This window comes from Propithecus coquereli, unplaced genomic scaffold (assembly GCF_000956105.1).
Source record: "Propithecus coquereli isolate 6110/MARCELLA unplaced genomic scaffold, Pcoq_1.0 Scaffold80, whole genome shotgun sequence".
In the NCBI taxonomy this organism is placed as follows: Eukaryota; Metazoa; Chordata; class Mammalia; order Primates; family Indriidae; genus Propithecus; species Propithecus coquereli.
This window is the reverse complement of record NW_012154174.1, coordinates 2013211-2033860: the sequence shown is the minus strand read 5'-3', so window position 1 is coordinate 2033860 and position 20650 is coordinate 2013211. Positions and strand designations below refer to the sequence as shown.

At 48.4% G+C, this 20650-nt stretch overlaps 2 protein-coding genes across 10 annotated transcripts; both read right to left on the bottom strand.

Annotated features, from left to right (window-relative positions):
• Positions 1–1011: 1011 nt before the first annotated feature.
• Positions 1012–6201, bottom strand: LOC105825519 (mannose-binding protein A-like). 7 transcript variants are annotated; one of them, XM_012663353.1, is made up of 5 exons: positions 6074–6201; positions 3597–3789; positions 3056–3172; positions 2128–2202; positions 1012–1465 (listed from the first exon to the last, which is right to left on the bottom strand). In XM_012663353.1, exons 2-5 carry the CDS (start codon positions 3778–3780, stop codon positions 1089–1091), a joined length of 753 nt encoding a protein of 250 aa, XP_012518807.1. In that variant the 5' UTR covers positions 3781–3789; positions 6074–6201; the 3' UTR covers positions 1012–1088. The 7 variants fall into 7 exon arrangements, with proteins under 7 accessions (XP_012518807.1, XP_012518809.1, XP_012518811.1 ...); XM_012663355.1 differs by lacking the exon at positions 6074–6201 and adding an exon at positions 5493–5904; XM_012663357.1 differs by lacking the exon at positions 6074–6201 and adding an exon at positions 5429–5460.
• A 6413-nt stretch (positions 6202–12614) lies between these two features.
• Positions 12615–15776, bottom strand: LOC105825461 (pulmonary surfactant-associated protein A). Of its 3 annotated transcripts, none has more exons than XM_012663243.1 (4): positions 15743–15776; positions 14323–14442; positions 13485–13562; positions 12615–13026 (listed from the first exon to the last, which is right to left on the bottom strand). In XM_012663243.1, the coding sequence occupies exons 2-4, from the start codon at positions 14435–14437 to the stop codon at positions 12650–12652; spliced, it is 570 nt and encodes a 189-aa protein (XP_012518697.1). In that variant the 5' UTR covers positions 14438–14442; positions 15743–15776; the 3' UTR covers positions 12615–12649. The 3 variants fall into 3 exon arrangements, with proteins under 3 accessions (XP_012518697.1, XP_012518695.1, XP_012518696.1); XM_012663241.1 differs by lacking the exon at positions 15743–15776 and adding an exon at positions 14722–14917; XM_012663242.1 differs by lacking the exon at positions 15743–15776 and adding an exon at positions 14809–14893 and having other exon boundaries at positions 12629–13026; positions 14323–14382.
• Between the last annotated feature and the right edge of the window lie 4874 nt (positions 15777–20650).

Here is a 20650-nt window from a genome sequence, read left to right as displayed (position 1 = left end):
TCATTGTGTGAATGACATACAGCTGGAGTGGCATTCACCCTCTTCCCCTGGTTTGCTGCTGTGTAATCTCAGATCCACTCCCCTTGAGACGCCTGAAAAACATCCATGGTCGTGAGCAGAGCTGTGGGCTGAGACCAGGTCAGAACCCTGCTCAGAAAGGACATTTCATTTGCTGACTGTCTGAAGCCTCATAATTTGACCTATAGGGTGTGAAGCTCACTATTGGGGAGGTTTTCCTCTTGTCTGTACTGATAATGTGCCCATGACCTATAGCAGGATGAGGATGTCACAGTTGGGGGGGGTGCTGGGTAGCAGTGGATGACGAGACCCGGGAGGCCCTTGGAGAAGGACATACCCTGCAGGACCATTTGCTTCCTCGCACGCCCCTGACATACACCACAATATTGAACCAGCCTCCTAAAATTATGCAGGAGGAAAGGCTGTTCTTTGCCCTCGAGGTCACCCTAGTGACTGATGTTAGGGGGTGGGGGGCCAGCTACCTGGGCAGGGTGAGGGGATTCCTAGGACCAATAACTGTTATCTAGTAGGATATTGCCAGGTATCACAGTCAGGCAGGGACAGGGTGGGTGGGGCAGTTCATGGACTACTAGAAACAACACCTGTGTCCTAGAGAGGCTGGGCTGGCCGTGGGCAGGAGCTCAGGGTGAGAGTTTGGCATCAAGTAATGGCAATTTTTGGACAAAAGGAATTAGTTGTCTCAGTGGCTGAGATTCACTGCCTACTCTGACACAGGTGTGGCCCTTCCTGGGTTCCTCTGGGGGCCTGCAGTGTCCTCACCGTGAAAGGAGAGGTTAGACTTGGCCATCTCCATGGTGGACTCGGGCTCAGTGCTGTGCTCCTGGCAGGACGGAGGGTGTCCTTTGCCCTGGGCTGGACCAGAACCCTCGTGCCCCACAGTCAGCCTCTTCTCACTTCCTCACCCCACAATCGAATATATCCCCTTCATTTTCTTCCCAACCCCACGAAGGAAGGACTCAACACCAGGCAGGGAAAACCAGCACTGAATTCTCTTTCAAAGCTGCAGAGAGTTCAGCAGGGAGCCAGGGAGGGGCGGAGCACACGCCTCTTTAGGCAGGAAACTCACAGACGGCCAGCAAGGAGGATTTGCAGGAGATGTCGTTCCAGGTCCCCTCCTTGAGGAGACTCACACAGTCCTCCCCTGACCCGAAGTCATTAGGTTCATCCTTCTTCCAGTTGCTGTAGGTCAGCCTCTCTCCCGTCAAGTACACGAACTGGCCTTCGGTGGCCTCATCGGTGATGCCCAGGAAGGCAGCAGTGTCTTTGGCCACATCCTGGATGGCCTTATTCTCCTCAGCATTCCTGGGGGCAGCCACAGTGGCCCGGAGCTCAGCACACAGAGCCTTCACTTTGGAGAAAGGCATCTTTTCCCCGTTGGTCACGTAGAGCTTCTTACCATGCTTTTTGCCCAAGGAGAAGGCTTGCACTGCAATCACAAAGGGAGGGTGCGGCTGACCGGGTTTGGAGCCCGCCCAGGACAGTAGTCAGAAATGCCCTTCTCTGGGAACTCCGCACTCTGAAACCAGCCCATGCCCACCCACCCGAGGCCAGAGCCCGGGGAGGGGGCGGCCTCAGTCGCAGAGCCAGCAGTGGGAAACAGCCCGCGGCAGGCAGCCTGCGCTCTCCCGGGATGTGCCACCCTTGAGGAAAACATGTTAGAAACTGCGCCAGCAGAGGTGGAGACAGGGGACACGCTTGGGCCTCACAGTCTCGCTTGGGCACCAAGGTGAGGAGGCAGGAACAGCCATCTGAGAACAGGGGGTGTAGGGGAAGAAGCAAAGACTCTGGAGACGACAGACCTCCATCCCGTCCTTCCTCCGCGGCTTCCCAGCGCTGTGATGTCAACTGAGTGACCTGCACTTCCTGCCCCCGCGAATGAAACTAGTCTAATAAACTAGTATAATAACCACGACTGGGGTTGGAGAGACGATTGAAGGAACCATGTTCCGAGAAAGTGCCCGCCCAGCACAGGCCCTGGCAGGTGTAATAAGTGTGGGTGATGTTAGTTCTCTTCCGCCCTCCCTGGAACCTAGGGCACTCGGAAGAAAGGAGAGCCAAGGACACGTTGGGGACAGAGAAGCGGCTTACACTTTTTGAAGTGGTCCAGTTCTGCTCTCAGGCTGCTCACTTCTCTCCCTAAGCTGGCCAGCTTAGCCTCGGCAACTGCAAGGCAACAGGCAGAAGGAAGTTAACGGAGAAGACCTTAAATCGGAGAGCAGAGCATTTGGCAAAAAATTAAAATTAAAAAATAATTGGCTTACTAAAAAGTATGCTTATTCCAGAAAAATAAGAAAGCAAAAAGAAATAAAAGGATTAAAAAACCCTATATTCCTGCCTCTGCAAACATATCTTGGTATCCCTTGACAATTTGTAACTACAGTTCTAGACCTTGTCTTCACATACTGTTTAAATATCGCAGTTATAATAATTTATAAGAAAAAATTCATTTCTCTCTCTTTTGAAAAATTTTCTTTGTAATACTTTTTTGCTTATCAGACCGGATAAAATTTTTAATACTTTTACTATTTTGGCCGACGGGCAGACCAATGTTAATAAGAGGGTTGTCATTTTTCTTTTGTTCTTACCGTTCTTATTGCTTTATTTTACACTGAACTAGGTTGCTATGATGTTCCCCGTTATCCAGACGTCCTACGAGGCAGACCATTTTCATGCCACTCTTGTGACAATAGACATAAACCCAACACCCGAAAGGACTCGTTTCCTCCCTCGCAGCCTGGAGCCAACACTGGACAGGGTCGGCTGAACAAAAGCTAGAGCCCCTCTCCTGTAAAGGGCTGACGAGGCAGTGGCCCTGCAGGGTTGGGAAGTCTGTACTGGGCACCCATGGGAATCCCCTCAGGCCGCGACTAAGGCTGAGAGGGTGGAGGGCGCTGGGCCGGGAAGCAGAGTTAGCATCTTCCAGGGAGGCAGCAGAAGGGGCACCTCCCTCCTGGCCCTCCAGTCCCCAGGGCCCTGGATCCCCTCAGGCAAGACCATGCCAAGATGTGCCCATTACTCGAATTATCTCCATAGTCTCCTTTTGAGCCTTTTGCTCCTGGAGGCCCAGTCGTTCCTCTCTGTCCCGGAGGCCCCATCTTCCCAGGAGGGCCCTGCAAACCTCTGAGCCCTTGACCTGTTGGAAGAAAAAGGAAACATGACCCATGGCTGTCACTCATTTTCTTTTTCCAAAAGCTCAATACTCGATTCACATCGACCCCAGGAAACAGCCAGAGAGCTAGTGGTGACCCAAAGAAGAAAGAATTTCCAGCATCCCAGGGGAAGGCCTGTCCTGAGGGCCAGCTCCCGAAGCAGGCAGGACACCCCCTCTGCAGGGACAACCACACGTCACCAATTCCTGGGTGGAAATGTGGGCTCCTGGGGAGTCAGAGAGCATTTTTGCTTTGGAGGCAGTGACATTGTACAGGTATTATTCTGAGTGGACCAGCATCCATCATACTGAAAGGTGACCTCCCCAAGTCTCTGTGCTGGAGCCCTCATATGGAACAGTCTCCTGCTGGAGGTAAAGATTTGGGAAGACAGAGCAGCGTGTCCTGTACCTGGCTCTCCCTTTTCTCCCTTGGGTCCGTCTCGTCCATCTCTGCCTGGGGTGCCGTTGGTGACGGGGATGCCACAGGCGATCAGGGAGCAGGCCTTCTGGGCATCCTCGCAGGTTTTTGCATCTGAGCAGGATGTTATCACCACACGCAGAAGGAGGACGAGGAGTGATGGAAACAGGAGCATAGTCCTTACCTGGGAGTGGAGAAAGTCAAGGAGAATAATTCCATCTTCTCTTGTTTAGTCAACATTTGCCAGCAGCTGTGCTGTGCCGGACCCTGTGTTCGGGACAGCAGACACAGAGGGGAACATCACGACCCTTGGCTCTGAGTTACTCCCAGGCTACTAGGGAGAGAGAAGTTAAAAAAAAGTTAGCCTTAGATCCGTGCTAAAATGAAGGTGGGTACAAGAATAATAGGGGCCCATTCTCCCTGGGGTCCCAGAGCACCTGTGAGCACAAGGCTTCATGGTTAGGCATCCCCTACCCCAAAAATTACAAACTAGCCCTGTTTCTGGTGGCCTAATACACAGGCAAACAGTCTGTTGCCTGTGTAAGCTTTGGCCAAAGCCTGGATTTCTCACCTCCTTTTCTTGAGGGTCAAGGGTGCCTTGGTTTCCCTTTTCTTCCCTTTTCTATGGGCCCTGGGGCTAGACTCAGATCGCAGCAGGTAACCTGAGGTCCCACAAGGTCTATTTCTTGGCTAGACCTGGTTTATGATAGCCACTCTCTCATTTCATATAAAAATCCCTGTTTTATACGCTGGGGCCCCAGACACCCTCAGAACTGCAGCTGTTTCCCCAGCAACCTGTAGAGACTTGTATAAAGTCTCTATTTTGTGACAGGCACTTGCTGGGGGCTCAGGACCCAGAGTGCCCAAAGGCAGGAATGTGACTCTCAAAGTGGAACCTTCTTTGTTTATTGATCCTGTCCAGAAGAGACTTCCTTTGGTTTGAGGTTTTCTATTGAGAGGCCATTTCTGCCAGGTAGAACCCAGGCTTGTGAAATTTCTGCTCACCCTGGGCCTGGCAGGGAACCAGCTCATGTCCCTTCTTCTGCTAGTATCCTCGCGTGCTGCCAGATGCCTCCCAGCTCCACCAGCTGCAGGCCCCCACCCAGCTGTCAGATGCCCATCCAGCCTGTGCCCAGCTGGCCCTTCATCCAGGACATCCTGGCAGCCCAGCCCCCATGGGGCTCTCCCTCTGCTCCGCTCCAGCCTCTTACCCCAATGTCCTTGGGCCTTGCTGTGTAAGTGCCACGTCTGCCCAGGCTGTCAGCTCCCTCAACCCTTCCCTTCCTCCAGGACTCAGTGAGAGGTGCTCAGTTGGAAGGGAACTTCCGAGATCATATCCTTCTTCATTTTTTCTCTTTCTGTCTTTTTTGCCTTTTTTTTTTTTTTGCACTCTAATCCTAGGTTTATTTAACACAATTCCTTCACTCTACACAAGTACAAACACAATGTTATCTAAAATGCTACAAAGTTACAAAACTCAAAACAAATTTTATAGTACTGACTGTACAATACAAGCAAAAGGAAGCAATATACATGTTGCCAAGGTAACCTGCAAAACCACCAGGAAAGGCAGGCCCAGTGGGGGCTCTGTGTGCCTTTTTTTTTTTTAAAACCTCCCCTGGTGGTGCTGGAGGCCACGGTCAGGGCCTGTACCTGTTGCTGGCACACACACCCCACTTCTATTTTTCTCCACGGAAAAGACCGCCCTTTAGTTTGCTGATGGTCAAGTAGATCCAGGAAGGACACAGATGCCCCAGGTCCGATAGAGACAGAGGCCCCAGGTGGGCCTGACGACCCCATTAAAGCCCCTGCCTGGAACTCACCAGGATCAAGTCAAGAGGCCAGCCCTGCCCAGAACCCCGCCCCTTTCCTCCAGAAATGACTTACTAGGGCTTCCGCAGAGCTTGGAGGCAGTGGCAGGCGAGCTGGCAGATGTCTTGGTAACGTCAGGCCCAGTTAGCCTGGTGACCAGGGACAGCACTTGGCCTGGCCTTCAACCCCAGATTAATAAACAACCACCCTTGGAACTGCCATGTACTGGGAAGCTCTCCAGGGCTGCTGGCGGGGTCTCCAGCACAGTGCCAGGCCACTCTCTACTGCAGTGCCCCAAACTCCCCCTGCGCCTGCCCCCTCCCAGGCATCCTCTCCACGGCTCAGCACCTCTGAGCCTCTAACATCTCAGCTTCTCAGAATGGTTTTCTCTAGATATCTACTTTCAGAAGAAACACGCCTAGACATTCCACCGGACAAACACGAGCGCGCGCACACGCACAAGCACACGCCTTTGTATCAGTTGTTCCAACCAGCTCCGTTTGTGCTCCGTTTACTGCAGGGCTGGGGTGGAGAAAGGAAAGTCCTACAACACTGCGTCACCTCATTCCTCCTTTCTCATTCAGGGCATTTGTCAAATGTCTTCTCTGGGCACGTCACAGGGCTAGGCGCAAGGGGGAGGAATATTTATGACTTACATTCAAAGCCGAATGTGGGCATTTGTACCAGTGGCTCCCTCTGTCCGGACTTTTCTGTCTTTGTGTAGTTATTTGTTGCCATTCGGATATCAGCTTAAATATTATCTCTGGAGAAATGGTTTTCCTAACCATTTTATTTTAAGTAGCCAGTCTGTCAGTAAGTTATAATTCTCTGTTCTAATGTTCTGCATATTGTTTATCTCTATGTGAAATTGTTCTGTTTATTTAGTTGCATAATGATTTACCTCCCCATCCCGGTGGAATGAGAACATCACAAGAACAGGGTCTTGTTCCCACACCTAGAAGAGAGCCCGGAAACAGCTGATGCTCAGTAGAGACTGATAGAACAAATGGATAGACACAAACAGCCCCGCGTCCTCAGAGCCAGCATCTTGACATCTCGCTGTCCGGGTCTAACCTCTGTGCCCACTTTACCAGTGATTTTCCTTTCCTAGAGCAGCAGCTGTATTCAAGACTTCCTTGTCCCCAGGGTGCAACCCTGGGCTGGGCACACGGGTGGGATCCGGTGCGAGAGTGAGGCAAAAAGCAGAGACCTTGAACAGATGCCAGACCAGTCTGTGGCTCCTCCAGGCCTGGGCTTCCAGGAGTGCCCAGCTCTTATCGCCAGAGCCTGATTAAGTGGCCCAAGTCCCTGATGTGACCTTTGATGCCTGCCTTTCCCCAAACTAGCACTCACTCTTTGAAACACTTCATCTCAACAACTCGAGAGGTTTGCTTTTTCCCTGGTGGGGCACGGAGCTGGGCCGCTTCCCTTTGACTCTGTCTTGTGACTGGCATTTTGGCTTCTCAAGGGTCATCAGCCCTGTATACTCATGTCACCATGCCCGTCACAGGGAGCCTGCCAGGCACCAACAGGGGCCCCCACTGTAACGAAGATCCCTCTCAGGGCTTGTTTCCTGGTGCCATGGACACAGCTCTGAAGGGCCCACAGGCCCAGAAGACAAGGGACATTCAATCCGTACAGGACATAAGCAGACCTCCCAGAAAGGTGGGAATTCAAAACTGAGAAATTTACATAAAACCAAGACCCTAAACGTGCCACAGACTTAGAGAAAGTATGGTTTGGTGGTGGTGATGCAGGTGGGAGAGACAGACACCTGTGAGCAAAGGAATAAGAAAGCTTTGATTCTGGTGGGGAAAAAGACTCTCCTTTAAGGACGTCCACCCACAGATCTATCCTTTCACAGATCTGGGGTTTGAATTTATGCTGCTATTATTATTATTATTATTATTATCATTATTATTGGATTTTGCCGTTTAAGCCAAGATGAAAAATTGTTTAGAATATTCCAGTGCGTCACAACATAGTGCACTACGGAGACATGAAAACAATGCAGAACCCTATCCTTCGCCCAGGCACCGCAGGATTTTCTCGGATGGAGATCAGGAGAATCCGAGGTCACCTTGTGACAATCATCAAACATAGCAGGAAACAAGCAGAGTGAGAGTTGACAGAAACAAGTCTCAGAAATAGGCCTCCAAGGACCGTAGGCTCTATATGACTGATAAATTGATACCCATTTAAAAGGAAGGTATAATTAAGAAATAGATAAAAATTAAATAAACAAACTAAGGAAGTAACTTCAGAGCTAACAATAAAATCAAAAACTAGTTCTTTGCAAAAAACATAAATTTGGAAACTATGACTATGGTCGTTTGGATTGTTTCCAATTGTTTGCTTCCTCCTTGTTTGAAAGTTAGATAGCCACGCTCTTTGCCATGGTACTTTCCAGAGGCTCCCTCTGGAGTACGTGGAGTAAATACTTCAGTCCCTTTGGTGTTTGGCTGGGCCATGTGACGTGAGCAGATACAGAGGGAGCAGCAGCTTTCAATGCGCTTACAGGTTTCACGTGGCCTTTGTGTTTCTTTCCCAATCATAGGAAGAATGCGTTCCTGGTAGTGACTAACATCAGGATAATAAATGATATGGAACAGACGTTAACTCATCGGAAAGCCTACAGTCCAGCCAAGCACAGCGGAGTCCAGCCCGGCTCAGCCGAATCAGCCAAAGCTCAGCAAACTGGAAGCCCCAGAGCAAGAAATAAAAATGTTTGTTGTTGTATACACCTGAGATGGAGATTTATTACATTTAGTGTTGCATTAGCTGACCGAACAAAATCGATGATTAGTAGAAAAAGTATAGGAAATAAACAAATCAGAAAGGAAAAGGAAATACTACCCTAATATCGATGGTATGGACATTATAAAATTACACTATGTGTAATTGATTTTATAGCAATATATTTGAAAACTAGATAAAATAGATAACATTAGAAAAAAGTTCAGAAGTACTTACGTGGGCCTAAGAAGTGTTGAAATGACTGATATATCATTAATAATAAAATAGATATAGAAATGAAAATTATTAACCATCCCCCCATCGAAAAATGGTTTTAAGGTGAATTTTACTAAATCTTCAAAGAGATGATCCCTCCCTCATAGGAATGGCTTGTATCCAAAAGAGTAATTAGAATGATTAGGTAAACATGTAAATCAGAATGGATAAGGACAGAACAAAAGAAGGGAACTCAGACAATTTATATGAATTTATAAGTACAGATGCAAAATACAATATAAGAATTAGCTGTTAAAATTCAGCAATACGTTCATGGTTAATAGTATAGTCTGTGGAATCTGACTTCCTGCATTCATTAGCCCATGAATTGGCTGCATGATCTCTGGCAAATCATTTTGACCTCTATGAGCCTCAATGTTCTTATTTGTAAATTGGGGAGAATAAATGTATTTGTAGAATAGGGTTAATAAGGATTACATGAATTTTTTTTTTTTTTTTTTTGAGACAGAGTCTCGCTCTGTTGCCAGGCTAGAGTGCCATGGGATCAGCCTAGCTCACAGCAACCTCAAACTCCTGGGCTCAAGTGATCCTTCTGTCTCAGCCTCCCGAGTAGCTGGGACTACAGGCATGCGCCACCATGCCCAGCTAATTTTTTCTATATATTTTTAGTTGTCTAGAGAATTTCTTTGTATTTTTAGTAGAGACGGGGTCTACACTCTTGCTCAGGCTGGTCTCGAACTCTTATGCTAAAACAATCCACCCGCCTCGGCCTCCCAGAGTGCTAGGATTACAGGTGTGAGCCACCGCGCCCAGCCTGGATTACATGAATTAATACAAGTAGAGTGCCTGGCACTCTGTGGAAAGCAATATGGAGATACCTCAAAGAGCTAAAAGTAGAACTACCATTTGATCTAGGAATCCCATTACTGGGCATCTACCCGAAGGAAAACAAGACATTGTATAAAAAAGACATCTGCACTCCGAATGTTTATTGCAGCACAATTCACAATTGCAAAGATGTGGAAACAACCCACGTGCCCATTAATACATGAGTGGATTAGTAAAATGTGGTATATGTACACCATGGAGTTCTACTCAGCCACAAAAAACAATGGTGATCTAGCACCTCTTGTATTATCTTGGATAGAGCTGGAACCTATTCTACTGAGTGAAGTATCACAAGAGTGGAAAAACAAGCACCACATGTACTCACCATCAAATTGGTATTAACTGATCAACACTTATGTGCACATTTAGTAATAACATTCATCAGGTGTCGGGCAGGTGCGGGGGAAGAGGGGATGGTTATATTCACACCTAATGGGTGCAGTGTGCACCGTCTGGGGGATGGACACGCTTGAAGCTCTGACTCAGGTGGGGCAAAGGCAATATATGTAACCTAAACATTTGTACCCCATAATATGCTGAAATAAAAAAAAATATATAGTAACAATAGCAAATAAAACCATAAAGTTGGTAAAAATAAACCCACCAAGAAATGGGACCAGGTGCAGTGGCTCACGCCTGTAGCCCCAGCACTTTGGGAGGCTGAGGCAGGAGGATGGCTTGAGGCCAGTGGGGGCAACATAGCGAGACCTCATCTCTCCAAAAATTTAAAAATTAGTTGGGTGTGGTGGCACGTGCCCAGCTGCTTGGGAGACTAAGGTGGGAGGATCAATTGAGCCCAGGAACTCAAGGGTACAATGAGTTATGTGATCATGCCACTGTATTCCAGCCTGGGAGACAGAGTGAGAACTTGTCTCGAAAAAAAGAAAGAAGAGAGATAAGAAAATATCAATTTTCAGAGGCTTAAACTATTCATCTATAAAGTAGGGAATGCAGAGTATTCCTGACTTATGATGATTTGACTTAAAATTTTTCAGCTTTACAATGGTTGTAAAGTGATACTCGTTCAGCAAAAACTGTACTTCAGGTACCCATACAACCATTCATTCACCGTCACTACAGGATTCAATGAATTACACAAGATATTCAACACTTTATTATAAACTAGGCTTTGTGTTAGATGATTTTGCTCAAATGTAGGCTAATGTAAGTGTTCTGAGCACATTTAAGGTAGGCTAGGCTAAGGTATAATGTTTAGGAATTTGGCTGTATTAAATGCCTTTTCAATTTATGGTATTTTCAACTTACAATGTGTTTATCGGGACACATCCCCGTGGTAAGTCAAGGAACATCTGTGTATGTTTCTCCTTCTTGTTTTTGGGGGGGAGTTGGGAGGAAGGCTCAATAATTTGTGTTTTGGGTCCTAAGCACATGTGGCAGGATAATCAGATTAAAAATTAACATTCGTGAAAGAATGAGAAATAGTTCCCCTCATCCCATTTGGTTTTGCGGGTTTTGATCCAGAGCTTCCTTTTGCCCAGGAAAAGCAGTAAATGCCACGGATGGGGAGAGCATTCAAAGGTGTGAAGGTGGGAGGACTGGGAGCCTTCCTGGAGATGGGGCACATATGTGGTTGCCTCCTCAAGCAAGCACGGACACGGGGTGTGGAGGTATGGTCCCATTCTGTGCAGACCTGAGACCAGGGTGGCTCACCAAGGCCTGGGACTGAGCCCTGAGTGCCACCACCGCTGTTGGGCTGTGGAAAACATGGCCGTGGCTGAGTAGGGGATGGAAGGCGTGATATCGGCAGCCACGAATGGACCATGAGGACTCAGACCAGGAGTTATCTTAACACCTGCCATGTACACTGATGCCCAGATGTTCTGCCAAATGTTTTCTGCAGCTCCTCGGGCCCCTGCACAATCTGAAGGAGGACAGCAGGTCGCCCCTCCCACTAAACAAAGCAAGCACATCCGCAGGTTGAATTTTCCGTTCTTCAGGCCAGTGGGGACTCAGAGCCAGAGTTAATTTGATTTATAAAAACACAGAAATGCGATTTTTTTTCTTGGAATAAAAAGCAATGGACACTAATATTAGCATACGTATGATTTATTACACTTAAATCATCTTTGTTCAGTTCAAGGATGGGGTGGTTAGGAGCGTGAGTTTCAGGTCCAGGCAGATGATGGATCCAGCCTGTGCCACTTGCTCTATGTAAATACTGAAAGCATTTAACGTCTCTAAACTTCAGTAGCCTCATAGAAGAAATGGGGAAAAAAACACCGGTCCCATGACATTGTGTAAAGATTAAATAATGTTTAATAGGATGTATTAGAAGTGGTTGTCAAGGTGCTTGGTACGTAGTATGTGCTCAATAAATAGTTTCTGTTGGTAGTAACAGTTATGCTAATAATTTTTGTAGTTGGAGGGATGGTAACAATCGTAACAGCAACAACCATTTTATCCCCATTTCGCAGATAAAGAAATAGGCTTGGGGAAAATAAATATCCCCAAGAGACACAGGGTTCATTGTCCACCCCAAGAGACAGCCTAAGACCTGGCACACAGTTGATTTTAATGAAATATCTGATTGAATGAATTAATGAAAGGAGAAGACAGAGCCAGTGTGCGGTGAGTGGTGTGAATGCCTCACTGAGGCCTGAAGTGGTGTATGGATATGTCCATCAGCAGAAAGTTACTTGGGTCATGTTTGGGGTGGGGAGCAATTCTTTAGAGGCCTAGGTTGGCTGCTTTTAGGCCAGGGGGCTGAGCTGGCATCCAAAGATTCAAAGAAGTGAATTGTACATGTCACTCACTAGGGTTGGGTTAGCCACAACCATGCTGGGGCACCTCCTGGTGTTCTGACCTCATGGAGAGCTGACCCAGGCACGCCCCAGAGACCTCAGAGTGCCAGATAATCTTGAATGCGTCCTTAGCTCCCCACATTTGGAATTCCCCAGAAGTCTGCCTATCTTTGTCATTGCACTTGACCAAGACTGCTAATTCTGGAGGGGACTGGGCAGGAGGTGGGCTGCAGAGGGAGTAAGGCATGTGTGATTTGGGAGGGTCCTTCCATCCTGGGACCTCACCGTTGCCAGCTGTAAATGAAGGAACTGGACAAGATGAGGGAGAAGGAGGTCTCCATCTCACGCCAAGGGCCAAGGTTAGGAGTGGCTGCCTTGAGTGCAGAGCTGAGAGGGGCTCAAAGGGGAGTGTCAAGACTGATCAGCGATTATGGAGGAAGAGTCAAGGCCCATCTGGGGAATGCAGACAGAGGCTAAGGATGCTTCCCGCTCCAAGAGCCACAGATACATTCTGTTGGAAAGGAGTTATAGCATCTCATAGACCATGCAGACCCTCAGGATGGAGGCTGAAGCAAGACAGGATCCTCTGTCCTGGGGCCTGAGTGCCTCTCAGAACTCACAGATGGCCAGTCGGTACTGTAGGCAGTTCTTGTCATTCCACTGCCCGTCTGTGTACATCTCCACGCACTTCTCGTTGCCCCGACCCCTGGGCTCCCCTGGGTACCAGTTGGAGTAGTTGACAGGGGCCCCATCCAGGTAGCGGAAGTCCCCAGGGGTGGGGCCCTCGGCCAGGCCAAGGTAGGCATATGTGTTGTGCTTCTTCACGATGCTTGCAATGGCCTCGTTTTCCTCCGGACTCCTCGGGACAGCAATGTGGCCGCCTGCTCTGGCACATGACTCTCTGATGGCATCAAAATTGACCGACTGCCCGTTGGTGGAGAAGATTTTCTCTCCCACTGCCAGCAGGGACCCCTGCAAAGCGAGGACTAAGAGCAGAGGGTCTGCCTGAGCCCACTGACCTCTGTCCCTGTGTCCATCTCCCTTATTTGGGCTCTCTGCCATCAGGCTGGCTCCCTCTCTCCATCTCTGCCTCTCTCTGTCTTGCCTCTTCCAATCCTAGTTTCTAATTTCCCCTCTGTGCTCTCACCCATTCATGCACCCATTTGACAGTTACTTATTGCCAGAAATGGTGCAGTGTCCTGGGATTCAATACAAAGCAAGATGGGCAGGGAACGTGCTTTCCTAGGACGTCGGGAGTGCATCACGTCTGCTTGTCTCCTCTGGGCCATTCAAAGACGTAAGAAAAGGAAATCTTCACTCCGTTCCCCGGCTCCTGCATGCCCACACTAGTTGGTCAGGTCTCTAAATTCCAGAGGCTGGTGCTGAGGATGAGGGGCCCTTGTGGGAGCCCCCTTCCCCGTGGGGTCCCCAAGGGGTCCCTTACCTCCTACTGACTGCAGGATTTGATGTCTGAGGTCCTGGAGTGTGGTTTGGAGCTCCTCATCCAGATAAGCTGGAAGCCCTGTGGAGAGACCCCCAGCCCGGAGGAGGGCCAAGCCATCACAGATGCCACTTGCTGTCAAGCAGGGGTTTTGCCAGCTGCAAGCTGGAACTCTGCCTTTTCATTGTCCATGCCCACTGCCTAGGCCCAGGGTAAAAGGGCCCACGAGGCTGGAGTGTGTTTCCACACTCCCTACACTCCCATCCTTTAAGGCAGCTTTGCAGCTGCTCAGTCCCTCCTGGCTCCTCCTTCCGGCTATGTCCCCTGCATGGCTGTCTGCCCACCTCTGTGGGGATTCCTCGCTTCTGGGCAGGCCCCCTCCCCACCCTCCACCAAGGGCAAACATGGCTGTCTCTGCGCTCTCCTGATGGACCTGGGTTACCGCTCAGAGCTGCGCAGCTCCCCTCTGCGTGTGGGGCTCCTGATCGCCCGTCTCCCCGGATCCCTGACCCACCAAACCCTGTGCACCTTTCAGAATGGCCCCGGTGCCAAAGCCCCAGGAAGTGCCCCTGCCCCGGTGCTGCCCTCTTCCCACACCTGGCACGGTGTCTCCATGGCCACAGTCACGACGCATGGAGCACTTTGTGTACCTGTCCATCCCTGAATTGTGACCATGCCACCCAGACACCTCTGATTTCTCTCCTCAATCTCATATTCTCTGACTTGGGATGAGCCGTATGTCCTTGGGGACCTACACCGTTTGTCTGATCCCCATTGTGCCCATGTGACTGCACGGGGGCCATGTCCATGTTACCACTGCCCATTGTCCCATCCTGCTCACCTGGAGGGCCCCTCGCTCCAGGCTCCCCCTTTTCTCCACGCTCTCCAGTGACACCAGGGGCTCCAGGCAGCCCCTCACGCCCAGGGAGACCTGGCATTCCTCCAGGGGGGCCCATGGGACCTGCAGAGAGGAGGGACAGGGATGTGTGGGATCTGGCACCCACAACTGGGTTGGGGCTAATGAGACTGGGTCTCCATTATCACCTGGGCTGACTCACCTGTCGCTCTGTGGGCACTTTGAGGATGGACTCCTCAGGATGCTTCAACCTAAGGGCCCCAGGACACTCCCACCCTGTCCTACCCAGCGGACTCTTGGTCGCAGCCTAGAGTCCTGGACAGATGGGCCTCCTGAAAATAGGTCTCTGTCCCTTCGCTGAGGGTGGGGTCTCCAATACAGTACCTGGAGGTCCAGGGTCTCCTTTGATACCATCTCTCCCGTCTCTGCCCGGCAGGCCATGGGATCCAGGAACACCGGGGACACCGGGGCTTCCGACACAAACATCCTTCACATCACACACAGTGCTGGAAATTGCCACCAAAGCGAGGGTGAGGGCCAGCGGGCACAGCAGCATGGCTCAGCTCCTGCCGCTTCTCCTGTAGAAGGGAGGGGCTGTCAGCCCACCTGCAGCACTTGCAATGTCTGTCCCACCATGCTTTGTGGGGACTCAGGAGCAGGGCAGAGAGCCAGGGCAGGTCTAGACAAGACTGCTGGGAAGACCCAAACTCCCCACAGAAATTCCCAGCATCATCTGGTATCCAACAGGTCTCATGCCCTCTCGCTCTGGCTTGAGGTGGTGTGGTCCCCCGCAGCTGAGGAGGGGCAGAGTAAGGAACTCAGGGGGTCAGAGGGCCTGGTTCTAAGGGAGCCTCTTCTCTGTTAGTGCCTCACTGTGAGGCCCCAGGAGACTCGCTCCACCTCTCTGACTTCAGCTGAGTCTTCTGTGCTCTCGAGACAACCCTGAGCTGTCCCTCCCAGGCTGTTAGAAGGGATGTGGTCACTCACTCGCTCACTCTGTCTGTCCGTCCTACTCTCAGTGACCCTCTTTTCAGGTCCTAAGGGATCATGGACCTGAGAATAAAAAAGCGTGGACAGGACCCACAGCCTCAAGGTGGTCAGTAATGGGGAGCCCCTCCTCCTTCCCCTTGGGGGGCTATTCTCTCACTCCCCATGCAGGCCCCGCTGAGCCCCCGTGGGACTGGACCTGGCCAGGGAACACAGTATAAGGATATTTGCAAGTCCGTCTTCCTGCACCCACATTTATGATGCTATGGAACCCCTCCCAGGGTGCAGGGGGAGGCCTCCTCCTCCCAGCCCAGGCTGCAGTCAGGGCAGCGGCTGCCGGGCTGGTTCTCGCCGGGCTGGTTCTCACCGCCTGCGACCCCGGCGCTGGAGAAGACCCGGGGGATGGGGCCACACTCACCCTCACACAGAGCCCCCAGGCTACGTGGGTCTCTGCTCCACATCAGAGCGGCGAGGTGGACAGCACCATTTATAGGGACGTGGACTGCCAGGCTTCCTGCCACCTGGAGAGGCCCCTGTCATAAGGGCCTCTACTCCAGGGAGGGAAGGCAGGAAGCAGCCGTCTCGTGTACACAGCTCATTTCCCCGCAGAGCACTCAGGCTGGAGAAACACTTAGGACCCTTGAGGGGAGCACAGAGCCTGCTAAAGAGAAACTTGAGGTCTGTAAGAAGGGAAATCTCCCACTGGCTGAGGGCACCCACCCTGCCCCTAACTCTCGTCCTTAGTGAAAGATGAGAGCCCTCACCCAGGCACTCAGGGAGGTGCATTTGCCTCCTGGTTTGTTTCCAGAAGGGGCAGAGGCTGTGGCTCGAGCTGAGTGTGGTCAGGATGAGCAAGAGTGTGCCCTGGGACCTGGCTCACCACTGAGCCCCCAGACCTCTGGCCCCTGCCTCCGAAGCCTGCACCCGAGCCGGTGGGCTCATGGGCGGAGGGCCAGGTGAACGCACCACAGGTCCCCCTTCCCTCTGCCCTGGAGGCTCAGCTGCGGGAGGCAGGGCAGCGCCTGGAAGGCCAGAGGAGAGCAGCAGTTTCTGTCATTGGCCGTGGGTGATGTCTGGCAACCCGCAACGGGGATTATTTTAAGTGGTCGAATGATATATGAAGCCCGAATTGATGAGACCCCCTACTTAAGCCACTAGATTAGGAGAGACTCTCTAACTGTGGGGGCGGTAGCACCGGGGGACCAAGACAAGGGGACATCCCCATGCTTACTTGGACGTGGTTTGAAAAATCGTGAGATCCTCGGGGAGTGTGGAGATCTTTTAGGGAGTGGGAGCTCAGCTCATGGACCCCTAGGGGCAGGAAGCCAGGCAGTGCTGCCGCGGAGCCTTCTTGTAACCAAAACCACAAGCGGGTTCCAGCCTAGGTACAGTTGCTCACCACACATACGCCAATTGCTGAGACAGCAAGGATTGCCAAGGAAGCAAGGAATTTTTAATGCCAATGATATCAGCTGGGAGAACAGGGTGAGCAGCCTCAAGTCCATCCCCCCAACTGAGGGAGAGTAGGGGCTTCTAACCAGTGGCTGTGTGCACTGGGGCAGGTCGTGCTGAAATTAATGAGGGGCTCTGTGCATTGGGACACGTCAGTGAGGGACAGGTCTTGGTGTCAGGAAGTCTGCATACGGGGGCTTCGGAATCTCAACTCCTTTGTCTTGCAGAAATCCGCCATCTTTGGAAACAACTCAAACAGATCAGGTAGTTAGTTCCACACCCTCCTGGCCCTGCTCGGCTCTGACACCCCTGAGAGGCAGCTTTCCTTCCGTGCCCTCCTCACCCTCCTCAGGCTCTTATGCCCCATGCTGGGCCATCTCCCTGCGTGGATGGCTCCTCCATGGGGACATCCTCTGGGCTCTGGCAGCCCACACCAAACCACCTCAGAGGACGCAATTTCACTCCACCTGGAGTCCTACCCCCTGTGGCTCTCCTCACTCAATGTGATGGGAACCAGAAGAAAGACACTTTCTCCCACGTGGGTGGAGTCAGACGGAGGAGGTGGCGAGTGGAGGTCACGCGCACTCCGAGGACAGGCGTGGACTTCTGCAGATTTGAGACCTCTGTCTTAGCCCTCAGGGGCTCTCCCCCTTCCTCCGTGCCCAGCTGCTCTGGGTCCTGGCTGGATAAGGAGTCTGTATGTGGATGCCTGGAGCTTTTCTGTCTTTCTAGATTGTCACGACAACATTTATGACATGTACAGAAAGCAAATAAATCCTCATTAGATAATCCAATCAGCTGAGGTTGAGAGGGTTGCATGGATTGCCAAAATTATCCAAATTTCCTCTATGCCAGCTTAAATCCTCTGACATAATCTTCCCAAGGTCAGAGGGATGTGGGGATTCCATTTGTACCCAGAGACAAAGGCATGTCCAAATTAATTTATGAATTTATATATATTTCAAGGTCACTTCTAATTCCGGAAATCTAGGGGTCAGCTCAGCAACACGAAGGGAGTGGGAACCGAGGCTTTTCTTCTCCAATGCAGTGAGCAGACTAAATAAATACGTATATTTGTAGTATATACATATACATACACACATATGTATTATATATTTACACACAGGCATATATATTACATTAGTACCTCACCAATAAATGTCATTTCATTTTTAAAAAAAAAACCACAATGAATCTATTTCTATTACCTTGAAATGACATCCAATTTGTTTTAAAATTCACATAACTCATTTTTATTTCAGTTTTCACCAACACAGCCCTCTTTGCCCTGAGCACTTTGAATACTGTCTTGTGTGACTTCCAAACTCCAGAGAAACGTATCATGCTTTAGGCTTTGGGGAGAGGGAGACAACTTTCTTTCCCCATTCTGCCACCTTGAAGGATTGAAACTGGCAGGTGGCAGCAACTGTCTTCAAAGAAACATGCTCAGAAACACACGCACACAAACACACACACATTCTCTCACTTTGCACAAATAAGATCACACTGTAGATACTCTTCTGTAATTAGTGTCATGTTTCAGTTTTGTTGAGAGCAAAAGACAATGAGTGAATCTTGAAAACAGCAAGAGAGCAGCAATTAATCATGTAAAAGAGATGCTCAAAAATTAACAGCTGATTTCTTATAAAGAAAGCAGTGGTAGGATATGTTCAAGATCTTAACATATTAAATTAAAAAACTGTCAACCAAGAATTATGTATATGGCAAAACTATCCTTCACAAAATGAAGGAGAAATTGAGCCATTCCTGTATAAACAAATAGCAAGAAAGTCCATTGCTAGCAAACCTGTCCTATAACAAATTTCCTACAATAAATAAAGGGAGTTCTTCAGATTGAAATAAAAGGACATTAGAAAAAACCTGAATCCACAAAAGGAAATAAAGGATACTGGTAAATTGAACTACATAGGTATATTTAAAGATAGTGTAAATGTATTTTTATTTGTAACTCTTTTTCCTATCTGATTTAAGAGACAACTGCACAAAGCAGCACTTATAAATCCATGTTGATTGGCACACAGTGTATAGAGATGTAATTAGTGACAATGACAGCATAAAAGAGGAGCAGAATTATACACAAAAATTTTTGTATACAATTGAAATTGAGTTGATATTAATCCAAACGATATTGTTATAAATTAAGATGCTATTGTAATTGTCAGGGCACCCACTAAGAAAATAACTCAAAAATATAGTAAAAGAAAAAACGCAGAAATATCACTGGTACTTGAGAAAATATTCTGTTAACAAAAAGAAGGCAATAATGGAACATGAGAAACAAAAAACACAACATACAGAAAGTAAATAGTGAGGGCCAGGCGTGGTGGCTCACGCCTATAATCCTAGCACTCTGGGAGGCCGAGGCGGGCAGATCATTTGAGCTCAGGAGTTCGAGATCAGCCCGAGCAAGAGCGAGACCTCCGTCTCCTAAATATAGAAAAAATTAGCCGGGCATGGTGGCGCATGCCTGTAGTCCCAGCTACTAGGGGTGCTGAGGCAGTAAGATTGCTTGAGCCCAGGAGTTTGAGGTTGCTGTGAGCTAGGCTGATGCCACGGCACTCTAGCCCAGGCAACAGAGTCAGACTGTGTCTCAAAAAAAAAAAAAAAAGTAAATAGCAAAATGGCAGACATAAATCCTATCTTAACAGTAATTACATTAAATGTCAATGGATTGAACTTTCCAATTAAAAGATGGAAATTGGCAGAATAGATTAAAAACATGATCAAGCTATATACTGTCAACAAAAGACCCACTTTAGATTGAAAGACACACTTTATATTGAAAGTAAAAGAATGAAAAAAGATATTTCATACAAACAGTAACCAAAACAAAGTTGGAGTGGTTATATTAATAGCTGACCAAATGGACATTTAAAGAATAATCAACACCAATCCTTCTAAAACTCTACCAAGAATAGAAAAAATGTCCAACTCTTTCTTTGAGGCCAATATTACCCCAATACCAAAGGCAATACATAAAATGATATCACAAGAAAACTACAGACCAATATCCTTTATGAATATTGACAGAAAAATCCTCAAGAGTTTATAATCCAAATCCCCCAATATATAAAAAGTATTATACACCACAACCAAGAGGGATTTATCCCAAGAATGCAAAGTTCATTCAGTATCTGAAAATCAATGTAATGCACAATTAATTTAATAGACTAAAGGATCAAGAACATTTGATCAGTTCAACATATATGGAAAAGATATTTAACAAATCCCTTTACAATTTTAAAAAAACACTCAATAAACTACAAATAGAAGGGAATTTCCCCAACCTGATAAAGGGCATCTGTGAAAAACCCACAGCTAACATCACACAAAATGATGAAAGACTTAGTTTTCCCTCTGAGACCACAAACAAGATAAGGATGTCTGCTTTTGCCATTGTTATTCGACATTTTACTGTAGGTTCTAGCCAAGGTATTTAGGCAAGGAAAAGAAGTAAAAAGCATATAGATTGAAGAAGTAGAAGTAAAACTATCTCTATTTGCAGATGACATAAACTTGCATGCAGAGAATAGTAAGGAATTGACAAAACTATTAGAGCTAATGAACAATATTTCAATATTTCGAGATACGAGATCAATATACAAACGTCAATTGTATTTCTATGCACTAGCAACTAACAATTCAGAAAGATAATTAAGAATATTCCATTTGCAATAATATAAAAAGAATAAAATACTTAAGGAATAAATTTAATAAAGAAGAGCAAAACTTGTACACTGAAAATTGCAAAATATTATTGAATAAAATTAAAGAAGACCTAAATAAATGAATGGATATTCTATGTGCATGGATTGGAAGAGTTGGAATTATTATTATTATTATTTTTGTTTCA